Raw genomic sequence first — 26,734 nt, 5'->3', positions numbered from 1 at the left:
ACCACTGCTTTGGTAATAATTACTATTTGTTTATTTACAATTTACATTTACATTTAAAAACTTTAACAACTTGTAAAGTTACATTAGGAACACAGCAGCACCAGTAAACAACTCATAACTAAGTTGAATTGTGCAATGTATTTAATAGATTAACTATTGGGATATGATCCAGTGTTTTTTATGCCTGATTGTTGCACACCCAATGTATTTTCAGAGATCCCAGAGAAAAAACAAGACAAACCAGCAGAACCTAAGAAAGGTAAATGTTTATTTTTTTTTATTGTTTAGATATAATTTTATTACATATTGATGAATTTGGTTCTATTTATCACTTCATAAAAAATTACACACAATATGAAGAAAAAATATTATATCAGGTATATAATTATCCTCTTCATAGGGCTCTTTTTATAAAAAAGGAAATCTGACATTTCCTCCAACATTCCCAGGTGGCAATAAATTACTGGACCTGGAAGACTTCCACAAGGGAATGTCTGTTTCTCTGTTTTGTAAATAGAGCCCTTAGAGTTGGTAATACCAGAGCAAAATTTTCCTTTAGTAGTAACTGCCTTCTACCTAAACAGGTCTTAGCATTTCATAGATTGTATGTTTATGCGTTAGCTTTTGGCTATTTTACATATTTTTCTCTTTACTTTTTAGTATTTTCAGACTGTAGGATTTTTATATGATGAATAAACTCCAGCAATCTTAAAATATGACAAAATGTAATGTGGTTTGCATCTATTTTAAATATCATGAAGGTTAATGCATTCATATAGAATCGTTGCTCTGGTAATATATACTCATAGATACCTCATGCCTAAAGGTACAAGTAATTTCATTGCATTTCTAACAAAAGTTGTGAAACCAAAATCTTGACAACAATAATATTATTATTAATAATATTAATAATCACATTAATATATAATTGTAACCACTGTCTGTGGTTATCTCATTATATATATTAATCAGTTATATACATTTAAATAAAGTAAAATAGGACTGTGAACTGTACTGTAATGCAGTTAAAATTCCAGGCCGATGGGTGCATATACTGGCTGGGATTTAATTTTAAAAACACTATGCAAATTGCTGGAATATAGCAAAAAATATTTTCATTAATCATCTGTATCAAATTTCGATTACAGAGACCCCAACAATTAAGCAAGAAGTACCAGTAAAACCAAAGCAAGGTACATTACATAAAAGTTTCTTCCGAAAAATACCTGTTCTATTGAAAACATCATATATGTATAAAAAATAATTTACTTTGTAAATGGATTCTTTTAAGATAAAAAAGAAGAAAAACAGGAAAAAGAGTCCAGAGAGCCAAATAAAGGTAGATATTGTATATTTTTATTTTACATTGTTTGTCAAAAATGCTTAAAATGCACATGTTCATTTCTTATAGATAATGTTTATCTGTGTACATTGCTTTAAAACTTTAAGACTATGAAAAGAAGCTATTTACATATTCTCAACAATCAGTTGTGCATTTCAGTTAGTTTCAAACAGTTTAGAAACACCTTGTTAGGAGACAATTACCTGGCTGGCGATCCCACGTAGCAGGGCAAGGCACACTGCTTCATTGGTGTCGCATGCAGCAGCAAGGAAGATCAGGCAAATAGCTGTCAGTCCTCTGCTTCGCAGCCTGTGGCATCCCCTGCTTTGAGATCATGCATCGGAAAGGATGGTGTCTGGGGATGGGCTGGGGAGACCAGGGGCCACAGATTAAGCAGTAAAAGTTCTACAAGGCAAATCCAAAGTATAAAGCCAAGGTCAAGCACTGGCGATCAGTCCACCAGATCAGGTACAGAAGGAGTAGCATAATATTATTATTATTATTAAACAGGATTTATATAGTGCCAACATATTACGCAGCGCTGTACATTAAATAGGGATTGCAAATGACAGACTAATACAGACAGTGATACAGGAGGAGAGGACCCTGCCCCGAAGAGCTTACAATCTAGTAGGTGGGGGAATTTACACACAATAGGATAGGAGATATGTAGTGGTGGGAAGTAGTGGTGGTTTCAATTGACAGAAGAAAACGGGTAGGCAAGTTTGAAAAAATGGGTTTTGAGCGCTCTTTTAAATGAGCAGAAAGTAGGAGCAAGCCGAATAGGATGAGGAAGACCATTCCAGAGAGTTGGAGCAGCTCTAGAGAAGTCTTGTAACCGTGCGTGTGATGAGGTTATGAGTGAGGAAGTCATTAGTAGGTCATTGAAGGAGCAGAGAGAGCGGCAGGGGGAGTATTTTTTAACCATGTCAGAAATGTAAGTGGGACAATAACTGTGGAGGGATTTGAAGGCAAAGCACAGGAGCTTAAATTTGATTCTAAGGTGGAATGGAAGCCAATGGAGAGAACTACAAAGAGATGCAGCGGAGGAGGAGCGGAGGAAAGGATGGATGAGTCTGGCTGCAGCATTCATGATAGATTGTAGAGGAGAGAGTCGGGTTAGTGGAATACCAGCGAGAAGGATGTTACAGTAGTCCAGACGGGAGATGATAAGAGCATGTACAAGGAGTTTGGTGGTATAGTAGAATAGGCAATGGTCAGCAACAGTAAACACACTCCATCCCTGATCAGCCCAGCTAAATGCTACAAGAGGAACAGATCAGTGGAAGCAGAGAGACTTTAAAGCCCCAACAGCCAATGGCAGTGCAGGATTGAAATCAGGAACTACTCTGCTCATTAGTCTCAGCACAGTCCCCTTCAGCACAATCTCAGAGCAGGGGATGCTGAGAGCCCATTCACATTCAAAGGGAAAGCGGGGATGCCACGGGCTGCAGAGCAGAGGACTGACAGCAATTTTACCGATCTTTCCTGCTGCTACTAAGCAACGCTTAAATAAGAAGGGCGCGTTGTCCTGCTGCGCCCTACAGCATGGGATCGCCAGCCAGATATTTGTCTTCTAACTCACCTGCTGGCTGTTTACATAAGAAAGCTGTAGAGTTGCCAAAGTTATTTTAGCTTTTTGTGACACCTAAAAACAAACTTCTCCACAATTCCTGTAGCTGCAGGTAGATGGGGAAAAAAGCTTGCTGATCTCACTGCGCATGCGTGAGATCAGCAATTTTTTTTACTTTTTAACAAAATGACTCCTTCTAGGTATGCCCGAGATGCTCGGGCATGGTCAGAAGGAGCACCCAAGAGCTTCCTGGGATGCATGAAGTAGGTAACCCTAGTATTCCTGGCTTTGCAATAAGCGGATGGTGCTGCACAGTTTAAAAAAGCAAACAAACAGAATTTTTATCATACATAAAAGGGTTGTCTACCCTTTTATGCAAAGTGAAAGTTGAGTTTTTGAGAACTAAACTGAACATATGATATGCTGTTATAAGTTAATTTCTCTAATAAAGTAAACATTGAGGTGAAAAAGCAAATTACTCAGATCTGAAGCATCTATGAAACACTAATACTACCTGTTTATAAGAGGAAGGGGTGGGGCAGAATTTAGTTGTGGCGGTTTGTTCTTTATTGAGGGTTTGCCAATGGACAGGTTTGTGAACAACATGTGGATACCTGCTTTATAAAAGCGTAATACTGTGGCTATTGTCTGTACTATACAACCCCTCAGACACTCGTTGCAGGGAAACCCTTTACCAAGCCTTGTTTTTAAAATCCACATCGCACTATGGTTTAGGTGACATTTGTATACTTATTCAAGTGACTAAAATCACTGCTATATGGGATTCTAGAAAAAAGAGATCCCAGAGAAGAGGTAATGACCCAGGACAAAGAGATCCTGTCTATGCCCCACTAGTTCTCAGATGTAGTGACAAAGCTGCAAGAAGTAAAAAAACATTGTTATTCATAATTACAACTGCTGAGTCTTCAGTAAAACAGTAAAACGAGAACTAGACAACAATAGAAACAATGGATTTGCTAAAAGTGTTTAGTCTAATAACATAAGTGAATTATCAATCTGCATGAGATAATTCACTTAGTTTAGTAAATAAGCTTTGCCCACTTAAGCCCCCCCCCCCCACCATTATGTTTAGGCAAAAATCATGTTTTTTGGTATTTCCTTGCACTAATTGGGTATTCTTTGCAGTCTACACTCCTTGATTGACCCTTATGCACAACACTTTATGTTAGCAGACACTACAAATAGATGTAGTTATTAAACATAAGGCACATAGATTAATATTAACCTAATGAACAAATATTTTCTATCCATTGTAAATATAATACCAAATTGTTACAATTTACCTTCACAGAGGTACAGGTGAGGACGCTAGAGGAGACAGCAAAGTTAAAGAAAGGTGATATATTAATTACTGTAAAATTTTAAAAAAGCATTTTTTGATTTAGGAAAATCTGAACCTAGTAGTTTGTAAATCACTTTATTCTACCTCAAAATGTACAAATGCAGAATCTGTTGATGTTTGGAAGATTACACAGCTCATGAATCCTGTTTTTAACGCACATAAATTGTGTGATGTTTCCCCTGATTGAATTTGCATGAATATTTCAAATCAAATCAAGAATTTGAGATTTGTAGACCAGTAGTATTTGTTAAATGGGATTTTTTTTATGAAGGGAAGGACATAGGGTGTAGATTCTTAGGAATAACATTAAGAAAATAAGCATTTTCTTATTATTTTTCAGAAAAACAAGAGGAAAAACAAGAAAAAGAGCTCAAAGATCAAAAGAAAGGTATAAACATCAATATTTTATGGCAAACACATTCAGCACTTTGATATAAGCTTACTAGAGGATGTGCAGAAGAGTCCAAGTTAAATCTTCTTAACAACACTTTTTAAGTTATGACTTTTAAGGTTATTGAGCAACTGCTTGTGTTAGCTTTGTGCACAATAAAATACTTAAATGACTGTACTTATTCCTCTGGGATTTGGAAGAACATAGTCAGTCTCATTGTCTTATTGATTTTTGTTACATATTGCAGTACATATACTAACAGGATATAAAATGTCCACCACTGTGAAGTCTAGACAATAACATGACAAGGCAAATTCCTGATTAATAAAATTACCCAGCACATGATTGTTTATGAAAATAAACAAATATACCTAATTTCCTAAACTAATAAAGATTATGTGCCCCGATAGTAAAAAAAAAGTGTTAATATGCATGCTGTGACATTTTATATACCAGTACACTAGCAACACAAGGATATCAAAATATTTGTATTGTTTTTTATTAGTGATATTTGTTCATACATTATTATGCAATTATAATGCAAATATTTCTACATATTTCTACATACAATATTTCTGTTTTGATAACAGTTATGTCTGGATTTGTAAGAAGACGGGAATAAGTTCCTATTACTAGTCATTTTATTTATATTTCTGCATCCATTTGAAATTTTATACGAGTAATAACATTTTTGCTGTATCCATCGCCCACAATACAGGATGTACTATATATATCAATCTGTTTAAATTGTACGGAGATATTTCTAAAAGCTCCATTTTGCATTTTCTTTTAAATGAATGTATTTTTCAGAGATCTCAGTTAAACAGGATGTGTCAAAAGAACCAAAGAAAGGTATTTACAAACCATGGTACAGTAAAAGAAAGATTAACTGGGGAAGGGTCATCAATATAAAAGAAAAATTATCCAACCCTAAATTAAAGACAAGGACAACATTGGTATGCTTATTATATAAGCACTTTGAAGTGCAATAGCCTTTACCAACCAATAGCATAGATATTACTAACTAGACCAGTAGCAGGCTGCACTTAAGACATAGCTTTGTGCTCTAAATTCTAAAATGATTTAAAATATACTAAGGCATCCCGATTAAATAAGAAAAAATGCATAGCATGACAATTTGTAATGTATTTTAACTTATACCACAGAAATATCAGTGAAAAAAACAGAGAAGCCATCTCATGAACCAAAAAAAGAAAAAAATCATGAGCAGTCTAATTTACTATAAAATTTGAGAATTAAATAAATCATAAATAGTGTGAATACTCAGTTCGGTTATGTAATCACTTACTTAATTACTGTAACATACTAACTGTATCAAAGTGTTTAAAGTAAACCTGTTGCAAGAAAAATAGATTAGGGCAGCCGTTAAGATTTTCCAATCATCTAAATTTGGGAAGGTTTTTCTTTTACTTTGTTAACAAGTTCTGCCATCAATGACTTACTACCAAATACTTGACCTCATACTCTAAGTATTTAACATTTTTGATTATTATTTGAATGTTTAGTGGTGATTTTGTATGTCAGCAATTAATTTTCAGTTTACCTACACAGTAAACTTAGGTAAAGCATTAAATGGTATTATAATAAAAAAGAAGTATTATTGATTTGAAAAATGCTTCCACTGAGAAAATTGAAACAGCCAGTATATCCTAAAATAGGTAATTGCATAAAGTAACAAATGTTAGAAACAAAACATAACTAGCATCCTACTGGACAGTATAAATAAAAAAAAAATCATAATGCCTTAGTTCCCTAATTTTTCCAATATCTAATAAATTAGTTTTTTATGCTTTGCTTATATGCAGTATAAAAAAGTGTTTACATTTGCCTTTACTAAATTAGATAGAGACCTTATTAGATAAAACAAATCAAGAATAAAAGTAAAAGCAAAAGAAGAGTTTGTAAACTTTTGTTTCAAATGTCCTTCGGTGGCCCAAGTGTTTTCGCTTTTCCATCCTTCTAGCCCTGTAGCTGTCTACATCACATGATGAGTTTTTTAGTTATATGGGGATAAGAGAATGGAAGCAGTGGGAGATACAAGCATCGCACACTCCACTGGGTGTGTTATAGACAAAAAGGAAGATGAGACAAAAGGGCCATCAAAAAGGTGTATAAGAACTCTTCTTTTGCAAGGAGCTTTCATTCTAATTTCTTGTAACACTTATAAGCTGACAAAGTAGCTTAAGTTTTTGAAATGAAGATAGAAAATGAAATGGTGTAGACATTTAAATATATGGTTATCTCTGCCTCAGCTTTCTATTGTCAAAAGCTTCTTTAAGCTTTTCTGCTTCAATTCAATTTACCAACTCTGTCACACATAATTTAGAGCAGGATACATTGATCTGAAATGTACTTCTGAAGTCATAATCATTTTATGCTGTAGAAAAACCACAAGAAAGAAAAATCAGATATTCAGTGAACCAAATGAATGAAGCTCATTTACAACATAAACAGTTCTTAAAGAAAATGTATCCACAGATGAATACTTAAGCAAAGAATGTTACCCCCTAGTAACAGTCACAACGTGGTTAATATCAGTTAAAGTGGAACTAAACTACAAATAACAAAAAAAAACTCACCTTTACTTCAGTGGATCCCTTGTTCCCTTCGAAGCTTTTCTCGATTGGGTCAAGCGCTGTCCTGTTATCTGTTTTCGTCCTGGTGTAGAGGAAGCGTTGGGTGCCGCCATCCTCTTTCTTGTTCTTACTGCTTCTGACTATGTCACCCAATCTCGCACTGCACAGGCGTGAGATTGGGTGATGTAGCCGCTGTAAATGGGGAAAAAAGGAGTGCCTATCTCACTGCACATGCATAAGATCAGCATTTTTTCCCAATTAAAGAAAAAACTCCTTCTCGGGCATGCACAGAGGGGGCAGCCAGAAACTTCCTGGGAAGCCTGATGTGGGTATCTTCAGAGGCTCCCATTCTGTCTTTATTACCATGGCGATAAAGACAGAAGAAGAGGGGCTTCACCCTTTTTTTTAAAAACTCCTCCTAAAAATAGAAGTTTTTTTTTACTTTACATAAAAGAGTTATCTATCCTTTTGTGTAAAATAAAAATGTTAGTTTAGGTCTGCTTTAACAAATTATTTTTGGCTGGATTAGTGTGGTTGCTTACTGTATCATGTAATCACATATTGTTTTATTGTGTAAATAAATATGCCTGTTAGTCACATTAGAAATGTGGTATATATCAAAAGGATTATTGATTACCAAAATGCATTTTATTGTACCAAATTAAGATGTTCACCTACCTAAAATGCATTTCTTTTCTCAGAGGCTCCAGTGAAAAAAGTAGAAGATTCTGCACAACTGAAAAAAGGTAACCACATGAGAAAAAAAAAAAGATGGATTTAAGAAGGATATTCTGTACATTTTGGAAAGTTCTGTATTCTGGTAATGGTTCATTTAATTGTGTGAATGGGCTCTTCAATTTTCCAGTCTCATTAAGTATAAATTCCTGTTTGCTAAAGTAATTTGTATTGTGATTAGATAGTAATCTATGTGTGGATTAACACACATTATTGAGTAAACCTTCTTATCTCTTTTAGTAAGCCAGCTTTATAGTATTTACTGAAATTAGTATTCATTTTACAACAACTGTTATATTTCAATAGTTTTATTGAGAAATAAAGGGAAAAAAGGAGGAGCAAAGCAATAAAAAATCTTTTGTAAAGGGCATAAATCATACAATGATCAATATGAGAGGGATTGGGAAAGGGGGTAGTTCTCACTGCTTATAAAGTGGTTGTCAAGAGTTGGAAAAGTCTAGCCAAGGGTTTCAGGTGATTACAAAAGTATTAGTGTCCCCAAGTAAATTTGGTATTAACCATAATCCATTTGAGTTTTGATTTAACACTGCTAAGGTTATGATAGGGTATTTCCAGACCTTTGCAAGGGCAATATGAGCTGCCACTTGGATGTAACAGATGACAGTAAAGGAGATGAAATTTTACCAAATAGAGCACATTCCAGGGAAACAGGCATGGAAATATGAAAAACTGAGCAAATGAAATTTAAAACTAGCCATAGTACCTGAGCACTGAGAACTGGGCTTGACCGCCTGATGTGTCCCATAGTGTCAATATTCCTGCATCCCCTGAATCTGAGAGGGGAGGAACCTAGAAGAAATCTTGCAATTATATCAGAGTCTAAATATCACCTCAACATAGCCTTATAATTCAACTCTATTAACCTCTCTACCGTTCTATTTCTGTTCAAATTTCCATGCAAAAAGCCTTGCATTTTTTTTGCATTGAAATTTATTTTACATTGTAGGCTATAATTTTTATGCATACCTCACTGAAATATGTCTAATATTTAATACATTTAATAATAAACCTAAAAAAACACAAAAATCTGTTAAAAAAAAAAAAAAAAAATAGTCAAGGTCTTTTTCAGTAAATATATTTCTGTTATTGTTATTGACATCCAAACAAATATGTCATGAGTGCAAACATGAGTGTAATTGGGAGTATCTGAACTACTCTAGATGGGGTATATCTCACAAATTGAAATGATCAAAGCTAAGCTAAACAAGGTAAACAAAAATAGTTTAAAAGGTTTTTCTAGTTTTTTATTGAACACCTAACAGGATGGGGAAAACACAGCTGTCTGCTATGCAATAGGGATGAGCGTAAAGGCCTCTGACAGCCTCGCTAAAATTTCCTCGAACTTAGGCGAATCGATTTCGCGAATTATATTAAAGCCAATGGGACGATTTTATACATTAATAGCAAAGCCCCTATTCATGTTAGAACCACCAAATTTTCTAGGTAGGTGTAAGAGAACAGTGGCAACGAGGAAAAAATACAAAAAGTTAAAAAAGACCTTGTGGTTCTCTAGAAAATGGCAGGCAGTGACAGCAGGCAAATATGATTTTTGCGTGATGGACAGCATCCAGAATGCAGCACAATCATTAGGACATTGAGAAAGGGTGAACTCAACCCACTAGCAACAGTCTCTGCCATCAAAACAGCCAGAAAATGTGTTGCTCCCCTATTGAATTTACGTATCTGCATAATATCTTAACACTATATAAATCCTGTTTAATATTATTATTATTATTTGTAATAATAATAATAATAATTGCTAGCTGGCATCATGACCTGGATGACATGTGTTAGGAATGCCACCCATAAATTTGGACCAGTAGTGCGGTGACATTAGGCAAAAAGAATGGAGGACCAGAAATGGAGCATGGGTCAGCGAGAGCAGTAGCAGTGTGTGGCCTCTGGTCAGCTATTGCCAGGGAGACTGCATTGGTAAGAGTCATGGGGAGCTGGGTGTAGTGCATCGTCAATGCCACCCAGAAGTATACAATTTTAATGAATGGAGTACTGACAGGCGGCAGCAGAACCAGCAAGAGGAGGAGGGCCCTGAGATGGAGCAGTGAACGCATTGGTAACTGGCATCTAGAGCTGGGTGTGGTGCATTGTCAATGCCACCCAGAGATTTACAGTTTTAGTGCATGGAGTACTGACAGGCGTCAGCAGCAACAGCAAGAGGAGGAGGAGGCGGTGGGCCCTGAGACGAAGCGGGGACAGAGATTTACAGTTTTAGTGCATGGAGTACTGACAGGCGTCAGCAGCAACAGCAAGAGGAGGAGGAGGCGGTGGGCCCTGAGACGAAGCGGGGACTGCATTGGTAACTGACATTTAGAGCTGGGAGTAGTGAATCATCAATGCCACCCAGAAGTGTAGAGTTTTAGTGAATGGAGTACTGACAGGCAGCAGCATCAGCAACAGCAGGAGGAATAGGAGGCGGTGGGCCCTGAGACGGAGCAGTGAACTCATTGGTAACTGGTATCTAGAGCTGGGTGTAGTACAATGACAATGCCACCCACCTAGAAGCGTGTAATACAATTTTAGTGAATGGAGTACTGACAAACAACAGCAGGAGGAGGAGGCGGTGGGTGCTGAGACGGAGCGTTGACCAAATTGGTAACTGGCATCTAGAGCTGGGTGTAGTACATTGACAAGCCACCCACCGAGAAGTGTGTAATACAATTTTAGTGAATGGAGTACTGTCAGGCAGCAGCAACAACAGCAGGAGGAGGAGGGGGTGGGCCCTGGGACGGAGCGTGGGCCACATTGGTAACTGGCATCTAGAGCTGGGTGTAGTGCATCGTCAATGCCACCCAGAAGTGTACAGTTTAATTGAATGGAGTACTGACAGGCGGCAGCAGCAACAGCAGGAGGAGGAGGAGGAGGTGGGCCCCGAGATGGAGTGGTGAACACATTGGTTTTTTGGGAGAAATACATTTTCTGGCTTTTTTGATAGATAGCAAGTGGGATCAGAATGAAATATCTGTTTATTTTTTGGAGAGTAGAACAGAAATGTTTCTGCCTTTTTTGCTGAATAGCAGGAGGTAGCAAATAAAACTGCACAATCTGTAAATTTCAAGATATAAAGAAGGCTCCTAAACTGTCCCTGTCACAATACACTTTTCTCCCTGCTTCTTGCCCTGACACAGAACACAAGATGGAGTGACCAACCCCTCTCTCCTTCCCTGTAAATATGCCTGTGCTCAGATCTCTCCTGAATGGGCTGCTGGGCCTTGCTGTGCATCCTAGGAGAAAATGATTCGCTCCCAGTCGCGCCATTCCCACCGGAAATAGTCTCCATTCCAGTTGTCCTGCATTTTCCATCATTTGTTCGACGAGAACACGAGCTCATGGCAAATTACAAGGCCGTTCTTGCTCAAATGTTCAGTAAGCAAAAACAGCCCAATTTGCCTCGAGATCTAACTTACAAATCTCGCTCGCTCATCCCTACTATGCAAATGGTAAATTTAACACGATAAACATTATTTTAAAAGATCAATAGTTATGGTAAAATACTGTATCTGCATTGTAATTAACAGGTTATTAGAGATAATAACACCTTTTACAGTATCAGTAATATTTTGCCCTACAGATAATGGTACAGTATTTAATTCAGTGTCTTAGATTTGCTATCCAAAAAAACATTTACATAGGAAGGTTTATACAGTGTAATATAGCAATGTTTCACAATGTTTAGAATTTCACTACCACCTAGTTAAAAAATCCCAGTAAATGTTGACATCTCAGTAAATATGCATGATTCACAGGACTGAACAAGAGAGACTACAAAAAGGCTGCCATACACATCAAAATCCATGTTGTGTCATTAAAAAAATATATATAAACCATTCAGTGTATTATGTTGATATAACACTGTTAATGAAAAGTTGAAGTCAATGAAATGTAATAATTTGTTATGTTGAAGCAGAAAGGGCTACTATGTGACAGAATAGAGTTAAAACATTTGCTAAAACTTTCATTAGTAGCGTAGTAAAGGTCACTAAACTTATACATCTTGCACAAAACAATTCAATCGGACCATCAATAAAAAAAGACCTGATTTAGCTCAGGGAATGGAAAAGATATAACAGCTTGACTCTTCATTAGATTATTTCATACTGCCACGGTAGTAACCTAGAAAAAAAAAAACACTGTAGGCCTTCCAAGGACTTATGTTTGAATAATAGCTGTAGCATAATTCACAATTGTATCATAGCGGCAGCTATTGCTTAGGTGTTATGACCAAAAATAAAGCATTAAAAAAGAACACTTTTTTACATTTATATTGTAGAGACACCAATAAAAAAATAAAAAGCTATTACCTGAATCCAAGAAAAGAAAATTAATTGCATACGATGGTTCATGTATTTTTACTAGAATTTATTTTGAAGCTAAACTACATTTATTTATTTGTAATCTTTAAAAAATCAATTTGTAATTTATTAATTCAGAGTTCTTTTATTTGATCAATTTAAGTTAAACCTTTACTTTATAGCTACTTTGATTATTGAGAATACAAGTGAAAATAATAAATTAAGCATGTAATTAAATCATGATTATACAAATTTACTGAAGTGCACCATAAAATACTGAAGAGCTGCTCATGCTTTCCTTGTATTGTATTAATTAAAATTTATTTTGCAGAGACAACATGAAAAAAACAGGAAGAACCAGCAGAACCAAAGAAAGGTAACTTATATGAAAATTACGCAAATTGTAAAAGAAACCTGTCCTGAGAGACATATGCAGGTCATTGCTGACTGTATGTGTAGATCTGTTTCACTGGCTTTAATACTTGTGTGTGAATAACCCAAAAGAAGCATTCAGAGCAGGTGTTTGGCTGTGCTGAATTATACTTGTGTTATATACTTATTATACTCAAATCTCACTGAATGTAGTCAATGGAAAAATGGCATGTAAATATAAGCACTATGAATAAGCACTACCCTGGTTTAACCTTCTTGCCCTCTCGCAGCAAATGTATAAACTGGATATATCAAAAATATCATTATTGTGATTTATATAGTGTTTCCACAGCTGAGGTGCCACTGTTTACAAATGTAGTCCGATATGTACCAGATAACATTGATTCAAGAAAATATATAGCCCACATATTGTGGACCAATATTTGTGTCCCCTTGTCGGGGCTTTGTCACCCACACTTTCCATGAATGCCAAAGGCTTTATGTGCACAATAAAGTTTAAATTGATCATTTCCAACACTTCACTTCCCCTACTTTGCAGATTTTACTTATTATGTATACTATTATTATATAATACTCTGCTGCAGTCTGTGTCTTCACTTGAGAGATTTTCAAAATCTGAAAGGGGTTTCCCCAGTCCATTCACATTTTGAAAACAAAGTTTTGTCTACAAATGCATGGGAGAAAGAAAACAAAACATGAACATGTCCATATAAAGAAGAATAAAAAAACATAAAAAACATATCATGGATATGGGTTTATTGAAATTAAATCTCTTTTTCTTTACCTTCATATTAAACACTATGAAATTTAATTAATGTTTTATTTATAATAATTTGTACATATGCTCCTTTTTTATAATGCCTGTTGCTGTTATTTGGATTATATTCCTCTCATTCTCTCCTTATTTTACAGAAGCACCCCAAGTAAAGCACAAAGAGCACACAGATACAACAAAAGGTAAACGTATAGTTTGCTTCAACTGCCAAATCACAATTTGTGACTTGATTAAATAAAAAAAAATGTTAACTTGACAGCTGCTATATATACTCAAGTATAAACCATAAATTATGAAAAATACTATTAGAAAAATAATTTTGGTTTATACTTGAATCTTATCTTGCAACATGTCCTGATAACTGCCTAGGTTTCACAGATCAGAGCCTTTTGGAGTCAAGTGGATTCATCAAAGAGCTTGTTACACACTTGACATACAAACACAGTGTAGTCTACTGGTGGCCAACAACCATACACAAAAGATAATTTAAAAACAGGTGACCCATCATAACTCACACAAATTACAAAATACATTAAACTTTAAAAAGGGGAAAAACAGACTAAGCCTATGTTATTTTATTTTTCCCTCTTTTCTCATTGTATTCTAAGTGAGATTAAAACTAAATAAATCCACAATATCTGTAGTCAATATATATATATATATATATATATATATATATATATATATAATTATATATATATATTTGCAGACGTACCATTAAAAAACATGAACCAACACCTACAGCAATAAAAAAGGGTAAGTATATAAAATAATGCAGATTTATAAGGGTGTCAATGTGCGGAGAGCAAAATTCAAAAAATATAAAGGAGTAATATGGGAATCACTATATTTTTAATAGAAAATATATAGTCTAAATTATTTTTAATTTATTATAAATTAAATGAATAGAAACTCCTGTGAAAATACATGAAGAGCCAACTCCAAAAGGGAAAATGTAACTTGCTTTACAAAGTTGAAAAATACCATTTAGTCATTTATCTAAAAGGTCTGTCTTTGCCTTAACCCTATTTTTCCTCTTTCTGTTTTAAAATGTGATCAAAACTAAATATATAAAAAAATCTTAGTAATGTATAATATTCATATCAGCTAAACTTTAAAAGTTAAGATTCATAGATTACAAAGCTTTTGCTCATAAGTGATACAAGGAGTTTCTAATGTGAGAGTCTAAGAGTTATATTTTCATGTATAAAGGGAGAAAAAAAGAATTTTGGCATGTGCTCCAATTATTCAATAATTTTGTATTTTAGAGAAATTGGAAAAGAAAGAAGAGAAGGAGTCCGCTGAACCCAGGAAAGGTAAATATATAAAGATAGAACCTAAACTATAGCATACAGAATGTTCCAGGCCAGCAAACTGCCATATCTTCTGCTTTTATTGAGGTTTTTCATACTTATACTACTATACTATACTTATACTGCAATATTTAAGTACCTTTGATTAGCAATATCTGGCTACTACTTGCCCTCCTATGGAAGTAGTAAGGGCTGCTTCTGCATTTTGCGTTGGTCTTGATTAAATAAATAACAACATGGTGTAATATGCCATGTGTTGTTGTTTATCTAAGATTGTATTTATCTAATATTAAGTCCTGCTAAGGACCAGATGATTTTTTATGTTCTTATATCTAATAAACTATATTAGTTTATCATAATAATATTCAGTATTATTATGGGAATCACTTTGTTTTGGAATCGGATTTGCTTAATATATTATATATTGTAAATTTGCAGAGAAACCAATAACCAAGAAAGAAGAAAAGAAAGGTAAATACATCTATTAATAATGCACAATGCATTTAATATTATGATGAAAACTAAAATAAAAGATAAATACCTACAACCTTAATGGAAGTTTATGCATTTGTCTAAATGTCTATTACAGTTTATTTTAGCAATGGTCGCTGTCAATTTATTTTACAGAGACCCAATTGAAAATAGAAGAGCTGGTTCAACCAAACAAAGGTAATATGTAACAGATTTTAAAGCTTTAACAAATGAACAATAGGAGGTTTAACGTTATTATTAGTAGTGCTTAGCTCTGAGATTAAAAGACCCCTCTATGTCCTTCAAAGCATCAGAAAGTTGTTAACTGTAGAGAAGAAAGGGTAGATCTATGACCTATGAATACAAAGAAAGCTTCCTAAAAAGTGAATATTTTTAGGTTAAATGTGCTAGAAATTTAAACTAAAATATATCTAAAATATATGCTACTGGTATTACATATACACACACATCAGGTGGGATGCAGAAAGGCTTGCTAGCATTTTTTTTATCAGTGTTTCCAAGTTTGCACTGTCACCCATCCTTTTGTCACATAACAACACTGCCTGTTGTGTACTTTTCTGATGTGTGTAGCTAGCATATTGTGAATGTAAATGGTAGGCAGCATTATCGTTGGCTGAAGGTTATTAGGTGGCAGTACTGCTACTTTAAGGAGTTCACAAGGAGCACATAGAGTCAAAGAGTAACCATATAAATTGTTTCAATACCCAAACTTTTTTTTTGTGATTTGGTTGATAATTCCTTTTATTTCCAATGATGAGTATTACATATCATGGTAATACTAATCAGTGATATGATGAGTATCATCATGGTATTAAAAAAAACATCAGCATTATTAGACATCAGCTTTGTTTATTTCCATCAGCAGGCTTTTGGCTATATTGGAGCAATAACCACTCTTACTGTTTCCTGGGCTCTAGAGACCACAAGAACTAGTATTGATATGGTGAATAGAATTAATGAATAATAGACCCCTAATGTCTTCAGAAAACGTTTTTAGCCTACTATTACGTACGTAAAATAAATGTATTTGAAATGATCATGCACACCTCAGGAATTTAAATATTTTACTGTGCAGAAATAACGGATAAGAAAGAAGAAAAGATATCTGTGGAACACAAAAAAGGTAAGGCAGTCATTGTACTTGTAAGTAGGGGAGGTGGTTGTGGTAATAATGTAAGTGGGACAGGTACAGAATAATATTTTGGACTAAAACATATTATTTTTGTATACAGAGGCACCAGAAAAAAAGCTAGTTCCTGTAGAATCAAAAAAAGGTAGGACACAAACTGATACTGATTTTGTAAGCAGTTATAGCAAAGGTGTTTTTAAAGATTTGTTTTAATTTTAATACCCTGAATTGCTATACAGAGACACCAGAAAAGAAACTGGAGAAGATAGTTGTGGAACCTAAAAAAGGTATTGGTATTGTAATGGTATGGAGTGAAAGTGATTATTATGTAAGTCGGGTAAATTTTAACTATTTTACTATACATTATTTGGTTATGCAGAGGCACCAGAGAAGAAACTAGAAATGGTATCTGTGGAACACAAAAAAGGTAAATCCCTTACAGCATTTGTGAAAGGTAGGTGGTTCATTTCTAAAGCAAGTAGGTTAAAAGCAGAAAGAAATGTTGAACTATCAAAACCTATTTTTCTAATGCAGAGGCACCAGAGAAAAAAGTGGAAAAAGTACCTACAGAACCCAAAAAAGGTAAATCACTCATCAGTAGTCTACTGATGGTGTAAAGATGGCTATAAAGCGACTGAATTAAAAAAAAAATATATATATAAGGTATTAGCAGAACCAAGAATGAGTTTCTGTGGAACCCCAAAAATGTAAATCACGCAAAAGTACAGTACTGGTTAGGTATAAAAAAGATCATAATTGTGAATGGGTTAGGTGTAGAACATATTTTACATCGATTGCACTCTATTTTACTATACAGAAACACCAGAGAAAAAACTAGAAAAGGTTTCAACGGAACCCAAAAAAGGTAAATCACCCAAAAAAGATAAAAGAAGTACGGTACTGTTCTGGTAAGGTGTGAAGCAAGAGGGTAAATGCGGAAACATATTTTGAATTATAATATAATATATCTTATTTTACTATGTAGAGGCACCAGAGAAAAAAGTGGAAAAAGTACCTGCGGAACCCAAAAAAGGTAAATTATTTGTAGTATTCCACTGGTGGTGTAAAAGTTGTTACAATGCATTTGGGCTAAATAAAGAAAATTATTTTGAACTATTCCACTGTTTTTTACTATGTAGAGACACCAGAGAAAAAACTAGATAAGGTACCAACAGAACCCACTAAAGGTAAATCTTTTGTAGCACTTGTAAATCATAAAAGTAAAGGTGCTAATAAAGCAAGAGGGGTAAATGCAGAAACATATTTTAAATTATATACCTTGTTTTACTATGCAGAGGTGCCAGAGAAGGAACTAGGAAGGATATCTGCAGAAATCAAAAAAGGTAAATCACTTACATCACTTGTAACTCGTGAAGGGATAGGTGGTTAGTGTATAATGCTAGGGGGTAAATACATACAGATATTTTAAAGTTTGGCTCTTCATTTCCCTATATAGAGGCACCAGAGAAAAAAGTGGAAAAAGTACCTGCAAAACCCATAAAAGGTAAATCACTTTTTATTATTATTCTGTATATAGTATTTATATAGTATTCTGCTGATGGTGTAATTATGGTTATAATGCAACTGGAATACATGAATACATCCAGAAGAATTTGCAACATTACATCCTAATTTACTATGCAAAAGCACCAGTAAAGAAAGTAGAAAAGGTATCTGCAGAACCTAAAAAAGGTAAATTATTTACAGCACTTGTAATTTGTGAAGGGAAATATATAGATAGATAGATAGATAGATAGATAGATAGATAGATAGATAGATAGATAAAAATGTTTAACCATCACTCCTTATTTTGCTATGCAGAAGCTCCTGAGAAGAAACTAGAAAGGGTATCTGGAGAACCCCAAAAAGGTAAATCATTTGCAGCACTTGTAACTGGGAAAGATGGTTAATTTATAATGCAAGTGGGGTAAATGCATAAAGGTATGTTTAACTATCAATCCCTATTTTACTAAGTAGAGGCACCAGAGAAAAAAGTGGAAAAACAACCTGCAGAACCCAAAAAAGGTAAACCTTTCATTTATAATGTAAATAGGTTAAATGCAGTTAAAATGAAAATATTTGATGAAAATGCAGTTAAATGAACTATTACATCTGATTTTTCATGTTGCAGAGGCACTAGAGAAGAAAGTACCTGCAGAACCCAAAAAAGGTAAACCTTTCATTTATAATGTAAATAGGTTAAATGCAGTTAAAATGAAAATATTTAATGAAAATGCAGTTAAGTGAACTATTACATCTGATTTCACATTTTGCAGAGGCACTAGAGAAGAAAGTACCTACAGAACCCAAAAAAGGTAAATCATTCACTAGTATTCTACTGATGGTGTGAAGGTGGTTATAACAGAGCAGGTCTAAATGAAGAAAAGTCTAAATGAAGAAAGTGTGCCACACTTTTCCACTGTATTTTACTATGTAGAGACACCAGAGAAAATACTTGAAAAAGTACCCACAGATCCCAGGAAAGGTAAATCATTCATAGGACTTGTAAATTGTGAAGGTAAAAATGACTATAATGTACTGGGATAAATGTAGAAAGATGTTTTGGGATATTACACAATTTTTACTATGCAGAGACACTAGAGAACATACTAAAAAGTAAATCCATGTAACCCAAAACATGTAAAACATGTAAACATGCAGAACCCAACAAAGGTAAATAATTTATTAGTTTGGTATTGGTAAGGTGTGGGGTTGTTTATAAAGCAAGAAGAATAAATTCAGAAACATTTTTTTAATTATATATTCAATTTCACTATGCAGGGGCACCAGAGAAAAAAGTAGAAAAGGTATCTGCAGAACCCAAAAAAGGTAAATCATTTATTAGTATGGTATTGGTAAGGTGTGAAGATGTTTATAAAGCAAGTAGAGTAAATTCTGAAACATTTTTTAATTATATATCTCATTTTACTATGCAGAGGCACCAGAGAAAAAAGTGGAAAGAGTACCTGCGGAACCCAAAAAAGGTAATTTATTTGTAGTCTTCCACTGGTGGTGTAAAAGTTGTTATAATGCAACTGGGCTAAATAAAGAAAATTATGTTGAACTATTCCACTGTATTTCACTATGCAGAGACACCAGAAAAAAAACTTGAAAAGGTACCAACAGAACCCACGAAAGGTAAATCTTTTGTAGCACATAAAAAAGGAGTAATAAAGCAAGAGGGGTAAATGCGGAAACACATTTTAAATTATATGTTTTACTATGTTTTACTATGCAGAGGTGCCAGAGAAGAAACTAGAAAGGATTATTGTAGAACCCAAAAAAGGTAATTCAATTACATCACTTATAACTTTAGAAGGGAAAGGTGGTTTATTTATAATGCAAGTGGGGTAAATGCATAAAGTTAATTTTAATTTCAATCCTTATTTTACTTTGTAGAGGCACCAGAAAAAAAAGTGGAAAAAGTACCTGCAGAACCCCAAAAAGGTAAACACACATTAATATTTAACTTACAGGGTAAATTGTGTTATTATACAACTGGGATACATGTGGAAAGCTATTTTGAGAAATTACATTTTATTTTACAATGCAGAGGCACCAGAGAAAAAACTAGAAACTGTATCCCTGGAACCCAAAAGAGGTAAATCTCCTACAGCACTTGTATCTTTTTGAAGAGAAACATGGTTAATTTGTAACATAAGTAGGTTTAATGCTTAAAGAAATATTGAACTATTACATCCTATTTTACAACGCAGAGGCAGAAAAAAAAGTGGAAAAATTATCTACAGAACCCAAAAAAGGTAAACTACTCATTATAAGTGGGTATAATGGAACTGAACTAAATGAAGAAGGTGTTTTGAACTATTCCACTGTATTTTACTATATAGAGGCACCAGAGAAGAAACTAGAAAAGGTACCAACAGAACCCAAAAAAGGTAAATCATTCATAGCACTTGTAACTTGTAAAGGTAAAAGTGACTATAATGTAACTGGGATGAATGTAGAAAGATATTTTGAGATGTTACACCTTTTTAGTATGCAGAGGCAGTGGTGTAAAAACTGTAAAATAAACACATGGAAGCCAAAATATGTAAATCACTCATTAGTACTGTACTGGTTAGAGGTGAAGAAGGTTATAATTGTTAATAAGGAATGTGTAGAACAGTTTTTTAAATATATTACTCCCTGTTTTGCTATATAGATACACCAGATAAAAAACTAGAGAAGGTACCCGCAGAACCCAAAAAAGGTAAATCACATATTAATATTTTACTGTAAGGTGTAAAGGTGTTTATAAAGTGAGATAAATGCAGAAACATAATATACATTTTATACCTCATTTCACTATGCAGAGGCTCCAGAGAAGAAACTAGAAAAAGTATCTGCAGAACCCAAAAAAGGTAAATCACTAAAGCAGGTGTATCTTGTGAAATGAAAATTGGATAATTTATAAATCAAGTGAGTTAAAAGCAGAAAGAAATTGTGAACTAGCACACCTTATTTTGCTATGCAGAGGCACAAGAGAAAAAAGTGGAAAAGGTACCTACAGAACCCAAAAAAGGTAAAAAACTGATTAGTATTCTACTGGTGATGTGAAAGTGGTTATAATGCCACTGGGTCAAATAAATAAAGAGAGTATTTTTGAACTATTGCACTGTATTTTAATATAGATACCCCAGAGAAGAAACTAGAAAAATTACCAACAGAACCCAAAAAAGGTAAATCATTTATAGCACTTGTAAATTGTAAAGCTAAAAGTTATTTAATGTAACTGGGATACATGCAGAAAGATATTTTTAGATGTTACGCATTTTTTATTATGCAGATGCAATTATTATTACTGTACTGTTTAGGGGTGGAAAAGGTTAATATTGTAAATGTGGAAGGTATAGAAAAAATGCTTAACTTACTACACGTTTTTTTTACTATACAGAGGCACACAAAAAAGTAGAAAAGGCACCTGCAGAACCCCAAAAAGGTAAATCACTCGTTAGTATTCTACTGTTGGTGTAAAGGTGGCTATAAAGCAAATGAATGAATGAATGAGGAAAATTGTATTGAAGTATTCGACTATATTTTACTATAGTGAGACACCAGAGAGGAAACTTGGCTCAACCAGGGCACCACTGAACCCTAGGGTTCCTTCAGTGGTTGCTAGGGGTTCCTTGAAAAATGGACAGTTTCTGACTCTCAAGTCAGTTAAGGTGACACCAATAAACTTTTTGGCTGTCTGTAAGGGTGACATTCTAACTAAAGGCCACCAATGGTAAAGGCATTCTTCCTACTGAACACAACACTAATGTACTGCAAGCTGGGGATGTAATATTTATAGCAGGGGTTCCCTGAAGACCTGAAAGGTGTTTCAAGGGTTTTCTGCATGTTAAAAAGGTTGAGAAACACTAAAATAAGGTGTGGGAAGAACCCAAGAAAGGTGCATTATTTACAGCACTAGGTTTATTGTAACTCGGATACATGCAGAAATATATTTTTAAATATTACATCTTGTTTTATTAAGTAGAGACACTAGAGAAGATACCATAAAGCGTATCTTTGGAACCCAAAACATATAAAACACTGTAAAACATATAAGAACTGTACTAGTTAGGAGTAAAGAAGGTTATAATTGTTAATGTGGTAAGTGTGGAACAATTTTTCAATTTATTTACTGTTTTACTATACAGAGACACCAGAGAAGAAACTAGAAAAGGTACTTGCAGAACCCACAAAAGGTAAATAACCGATTAGTATTGTACTGGTAAGATAAGAAGGTGAGGTAAATGTGGAAATATTTTTTTAATTATCACACCCTTTTTTCCTATACAGATTCACCAGAGAAGAAACTAGAAAAGTTATCTGCAGAACCCAAAAAAGGTAATTCACTAACTTGTAACATGTGAAGAAAAAGATAAATCACTTATTGGTATTCTACTGATGGTTTAAATATGGTTACAATGCAAGTAGGTTAAATGCAGAAAGAAACTTTGAACTATTACATCTTATTTTACTATTCAGAGGCACAAGAGAAAAAGGTGGAAAAAGTACCTACCGAACCCAAAAAAGGTAAATCACTCCATTAGTTTGTAGTGCTATAGTGTGGAAGTTGCTATAATGCAATTTGGCTAAATAAAGAAAATTACATTGAATTGATGCTGTTCCATTGTATTTCATGATGTAGAGGCACCAGAGAAGAAACTAGAAAATGTGCCAGCAGAACCCAAGAAAGGTAAACCATTCATAACACATTCACAAATTGTAAAAGTGATTATAATGTAACTGGACACATGCAGAACGATATTTTGATATATTGCACATTTTGTTATTATGCAAAGCTCCGGAAAGGATGTAAATCACTAAATAGTATTGTACTGGTTATGGATGAAGAAGGTTATAATTGTGAATAGGTTGGGTGTAGAACAATTTTTTTTCATTTATTACACTGTTTTATTATACAGAGACACCAGAGAAAAAAGTAGAGAAGTTATCCAAAGAGCCCCAAAAAGGTAAATAATGTTAAACAACTGAGATTTTTCAATGTGATAGTGCATTAATGAAGTTTGGGTAAATGCAGAAAGATGGTTTAATCTATCACACCTTATGTTATTATGCAGAAGCACCAGAGAAAAAACTTGAAAAAGTGCCGGTAGAAACAATAAAAGGTAATTCACTAATTTAAATTGAACTGGTATATTGTGATGGAGGTTATATTTTTAATGGTGTAAGTGTATAAAGAGTTTAATAAATTATTGAACTTAATTTTACTATACAGAAACACCAGAAAAAAAAGTAGAAAAGATATCTGCGGTGCCCAAAAAAGGTAAATCATTTGTTGTGCTTTCTGAATGTAAAGGTTGGTATAATGTAAGGAAAATATGCAGAAAGTTAAGTTAAAATATTACACTTTATTTTACTATACAGAGGTACCAGAAAAAAAGGTGGAAAAAGTCCCTGTAGAACACAAAAAAGGTAAATCACTCATTAGAAATTACACATTTCTAGTGTGATGTTAAGGTTTAAATTGTTAGCAGGGTAGGTGTAAAAATATTTGTTTTTACTTTTACACCCTGTTTTACTATACAGAGACACCAGAGAAGAAGCTGGAAAAGAGACCCGTGGAACCTGAAAAAGGTAAATCATGCATAGCAGTTGTATTTTTATGAAGGAAAAAGGTGGTTATAATGAATGTGGGGTAAATGTAGAAATATATTTTGTATTTCAATCTTTTTATTAGGTTTTTGACAAGCAAATTTTACATGACTTAGGTCATTTTAACAATAATGTCCGACCTGGACGTTAAAACAAAAAATTATATAAACACAGGTAAAACAAAACATCAGCACAAATCAAATTTTATAGATTTACCCTATATAGGGGCCCCAGACCCCCCATCTTATGTATGATCACCTCTGAAGTCTATACCTCTTGATTAACCTGGGGTTTGCGTCAGCTGTCTTTACAAGCCTAGTAAAATGAATTCTGAACTGGATTACACATTAAGGAAATAGTGACAAGGAAAAGAGACTTTCAAGCTATTACATTTCTAACTGGGATTATGCCTTTTATTAGTAGGATAATATTGAATTATATTCCACCCACGAGTCCCAAATTTGCTCACACTTGTCTAACTTGTTGTTAAGGGTGCTGGTTAGCCTGTCAATAACCATGATCCAGGAAAAATTATTATGAACTAATGATCTGCTCACCCAGTGTTAGGGCTGCGCCCACCTGCAGGTAGCGTGAGATTACCTGTGGTGCAGAGTCCAAGTGTTTCCCAGTCTTCACCAGAGCACCTAATGGCCACCAGACTACTTTGCTGCGGGGAGAACACCAAGTTATGGCCCCCTGGCTCTCTTAACCAGGGGCGAGCGGGACAGAGGGCTCCAGTGAAGGGATAGTGACAGACTGATGGACAGGTGGCAGACAAGCATATTCCAGGTACAAGCATAGGTCAGGGTGGACGGCCAACAAGCTTAACCTAGGAAAAGGTACAGGTCAGGGCAGGCAGCAGGCAAGCGTGGTCAAGGTACAAGCACAGGTCAGGGCAGGCAGCAGACAAGTGTAGTCCAGATACAAGTACAGATCAGGAATCCAAAAGGGCACGAAATGGCTGTGTGACTGAGCAACTTACAAGTAACAAGGCTGAGGATCCAGCAACCAGAGCCTGTAATCAGGAAGGTTCAAATACAGCTAGCCCCCAATAGCAGGACAAGGCTGGAACTAGGAACTACTCATTATGCTGCTGCACATTTCCTGAAATCCTCTTCAGCTGAGAACAACCTCGGAGAAAGTGCAGGGGCTGCTAAAAAAAGCACAGCTAAAGGGATGCTGGGGATGCTTCAGGCTCTTCGACAGATGATCTGCAGGTGGAGTGGTAACACCCAGTTGGGACATGGACTTTTTTGGGCAACTTCCTTAATGGGACATAAGGGATAAAGGAAGAGTTTCTTACAGCAAAAGATGACAAAATATCAAGCATAGAACCTAACAGTCCTGGTACCCCCTTACCTGACGTCTTTGTTGCTTCTCTAATTGGAGTGGGCTTTGTGAATACTCTACGCCTGTTTTTCCTTCTCACTGAATCCCACCAACTTTGCTTCTATCATCTGGGTGAACATTCGTTATAACTAAAACTCTACCTCCAAACCCCTGAAAAAGTAGTTAAGTACCCAAAAGCAGAACATTTGATTGGAATCTTTTGTCTTTGGACTAACAATGGGTTTATCTGTGGTTACAAAGACAGACTGATACAAGAAACATATAGACTTTTGTTTATAAATGTCTTGAAGGCCATTTATTGTAAAGCTTATTTAATAATTTATTGATACTATGAATTTTTTTTATGATTTCATGTTTTATGTATTTAAACTACAAAACATTTCTGTTGAATAATGTGGCTTCACTTTAAAAAGTCTATATTTTTACTGTGCCCTAAGAAACAATTAATATATATTATTTATTATGCAGAGACACCAGGGAAGAAACTAGAAAAGGTACCTGTGGAACCACATAAAGGTAAATTATTCATAGCACATGTAAATCATAAAAGTAAGGGTGATTATAATGTAACTAGGATACATGTAAAAAGATTATTTGATATATTACACCTTTTTTTTCTATCCAGAGTCACCAGAGATAAAAATAGAAAAGGTACCAGTGGAACCCAAAAAAGGTAAATTGATATTAGCACTGTATTGGTAAGGTGTGAAGGTGGTTATAAAGCAAGTAAGGTAAATAAGGAAGGATTTTTTTTTTACCTATCACATCACATTTTACTATGCAGAGGTAGCAGAGAAGAAACTAGAAAAGGTATCTGCTGAACCCAAAAAAGGTAAATATATCAATGCACTTGTAACTTGTGAAAAAAGAAGGTGGTTATGTTAGTGGAGAAAATGTGGAAATATATTTTGAACTCTCAAAACTTATTTTACTGTGCAGAAGCTCCAGAGAAAAAACTAGAAAAAGTTTTGGCCGAACCAAAAAAAGGTAATTATTTCCATAAGTAGGTTCTGAAGGTAAATGTCATAATAATGTAAGTATGATTGGTACACGGTATCTGCAGTAAGTGGGGTAAATGCAGAAACATATTTGGAACTTTAACACCTTATTTTACTATGCAGAGGCACCAGAAAAGAAAACAGAAACAGTATCTGTGGAGCCCAAAAAAGGTAAATCACCAATTAGTATCATACTGGTATGGGATTAATGTAAGTGTGGTAAATGTGGAAAGATAGTTTTAACCATCACACCTTATTTTACTATGCAGAGGCACCTGAGAAAAAACTAGAAAGGGAACATGCAGAGCCCAAAAAAGGTAAATAAATCAAAGCACTTGTAGCTTGTGAAAAAAGAAGGTGATTATAATGATATTGGAAACAATGGTGAAATACGTTTTAAACTCTCAAAACTTATTTTACTGTGCATCGTTGGAACCCAAAAAAGGTAAATTATTTCTCATCCTCATAAGTACGTTATGAGGGTAAATGTCATATTAATGTGCACGTGATTGGTGCACAGTATCTGCAGTAAGTGGGACAAATGCAGAAACATATTTTGAACTATAACACCTTGTTTTTCTATGCAGAGGCACCAGAAAAGAAATCAGAAAAAGTATCTGTGGAGCCCAAAAAAGGTAAATCACTTATTAGTATAATACCAGTGTAAGATTAATATAAGTGTAGTAAATGTGGAAAGACAGTTTTAACCATCACACCTCATTTCACTAAGCAGAGGTATCAGAGAAAAAAATGGAAAAGGTACCTGAAGAACCCAAAAAAGGTAAATCGCTCATTTTATTATTTATATATTATTTTTGGAAAGATGTGAAGGTGGTTTAAGTGGCTAGTAG

At 34.5% G+C, this 26,734-nt stretch overlaps 1 protein-coding gene and 1 long non-coding RNA gene across 2 annotated transcripts; both read left to right on the top strand.

Moving 5' to 3' along the window:
- The first annotated feature begins 11,910 nt into the window (after positions 1-11,910).
- On the top strand, positions 11,911-15,479 carry LOC140330087 (uncharacterized). Its single transcript, XR_011920613.1, has 5 exons — positions 11,911-12,705; positions 13,635-13,679; positions 14,766-14,813; positions 15,249-15,281; positions 15,438-15,479. It is a non-coding gene; the product is annotated as an uncharacterized lncRNA (long non-coding RNA).
- Positions 15,480-16,381: 902 nt separating this feature from the next.
- LOC140329819 (uncharacterized) lies at positions 16,382-26,723 on the top strand. Its single transcript, XM_072410212.1, has 44 exons — positions 16,382-16,425; positions 16,535-16,576; positions 16,671-16,718; positions 16,811-16,885; positions 16,966-17,013; positions 17,249-17,296; positions 17,417-17,464; positions 17,571-17,618; positions 17,727-17,774; positions 17,888-17,935; positions 18,253-18,300; positions 18,409-18,456; positions 18,563-18,601; positions 18,708-18,746; positions 19,213-19,260; positions 19,368-19,415; positions 19,522-19,569; positions 19,670-19,717; positions 19,831-19,878; positions 19,985-20,032; positions 20,148-20,192; positions 20,280-20,327; positions 20,594-20,641; positions 20,745-20,792; positions 20,906-20,953; positions 21,063-21,110; positions 21,326-21,370; positions 22,074-22,121; positions 22,216-22,263; positions 22,405-22,452; positions 22,568-22,615; positions 22,845-22,892; positions 23,001-23,048; positions 23,159-23,206; positions 23,308-23,355; positions 23,470-23,517; positions 25,354-25,401; positions 25,511-25,558; positions 25,670-25,717; positions 25,825-25,872; positions 26,007-26,054; positions 26,153-26,200; positions 26,471-26,518; positions 26,617-26,723. Exons 4-44 carry the CDS (start codon positions 16,834-16,836, stop codon positions 26,721-26,723), a joined length of 2,007 nt encoding a protein of 668 aa, XP_072266313.1. The 5' UTR covers positions 16,382-16,425; positions 16,535-16,576; positions 16,671-16,718; positions 16,811-16,833.
- Positions 26,724-26,734: the final 11 nt, after the last annotated feature.

This window comes from Pyxicephalus adspersus, chromosome 4 (assembly GCF_032062135.1).
Source record: "Pyxicephalus adspersus chromosome 4, UCB_Pads_2.0, whole genome shotgun sequence".
Lineage (NCBI taxonomy): Eukaryota > Metazoa > Chordata > Amphibia > Anura > Pyxicephalidae > Pyxicephalus > Pyxicephalus adspersus.
This window is presented reverse-complemented; position numbering and strand designations above follow the sequence as displayed.

What these genes read in the sequence shown, in the direction of transcription:
- LOC140329819 (XM_072410212.1), top strand. Translation starts at nt 16,834, where the DNA reads ATGGTATCTGTGGAACACAAAAAAGGTAAATCCCTTACAGCATTTGTG. An exon ending in ACCTACCGAACCCAAAAAAG is followed by an intron (nt 22,453 to 22,567) that starts GTAAATCACTCC and finishes TTCATGATGTAG; the next exon opens with AGGCACCAGAGAAGAAACTA. An exon ending in ATCTGTGGAGCCCAAAAAAG is followed by an intron (nt 26,055 to 26,152) that starts GTAAATCACCAA and finishes TTTACTATGCAG; the next exon opens with AGGCACCTGAGAAAAAACTA.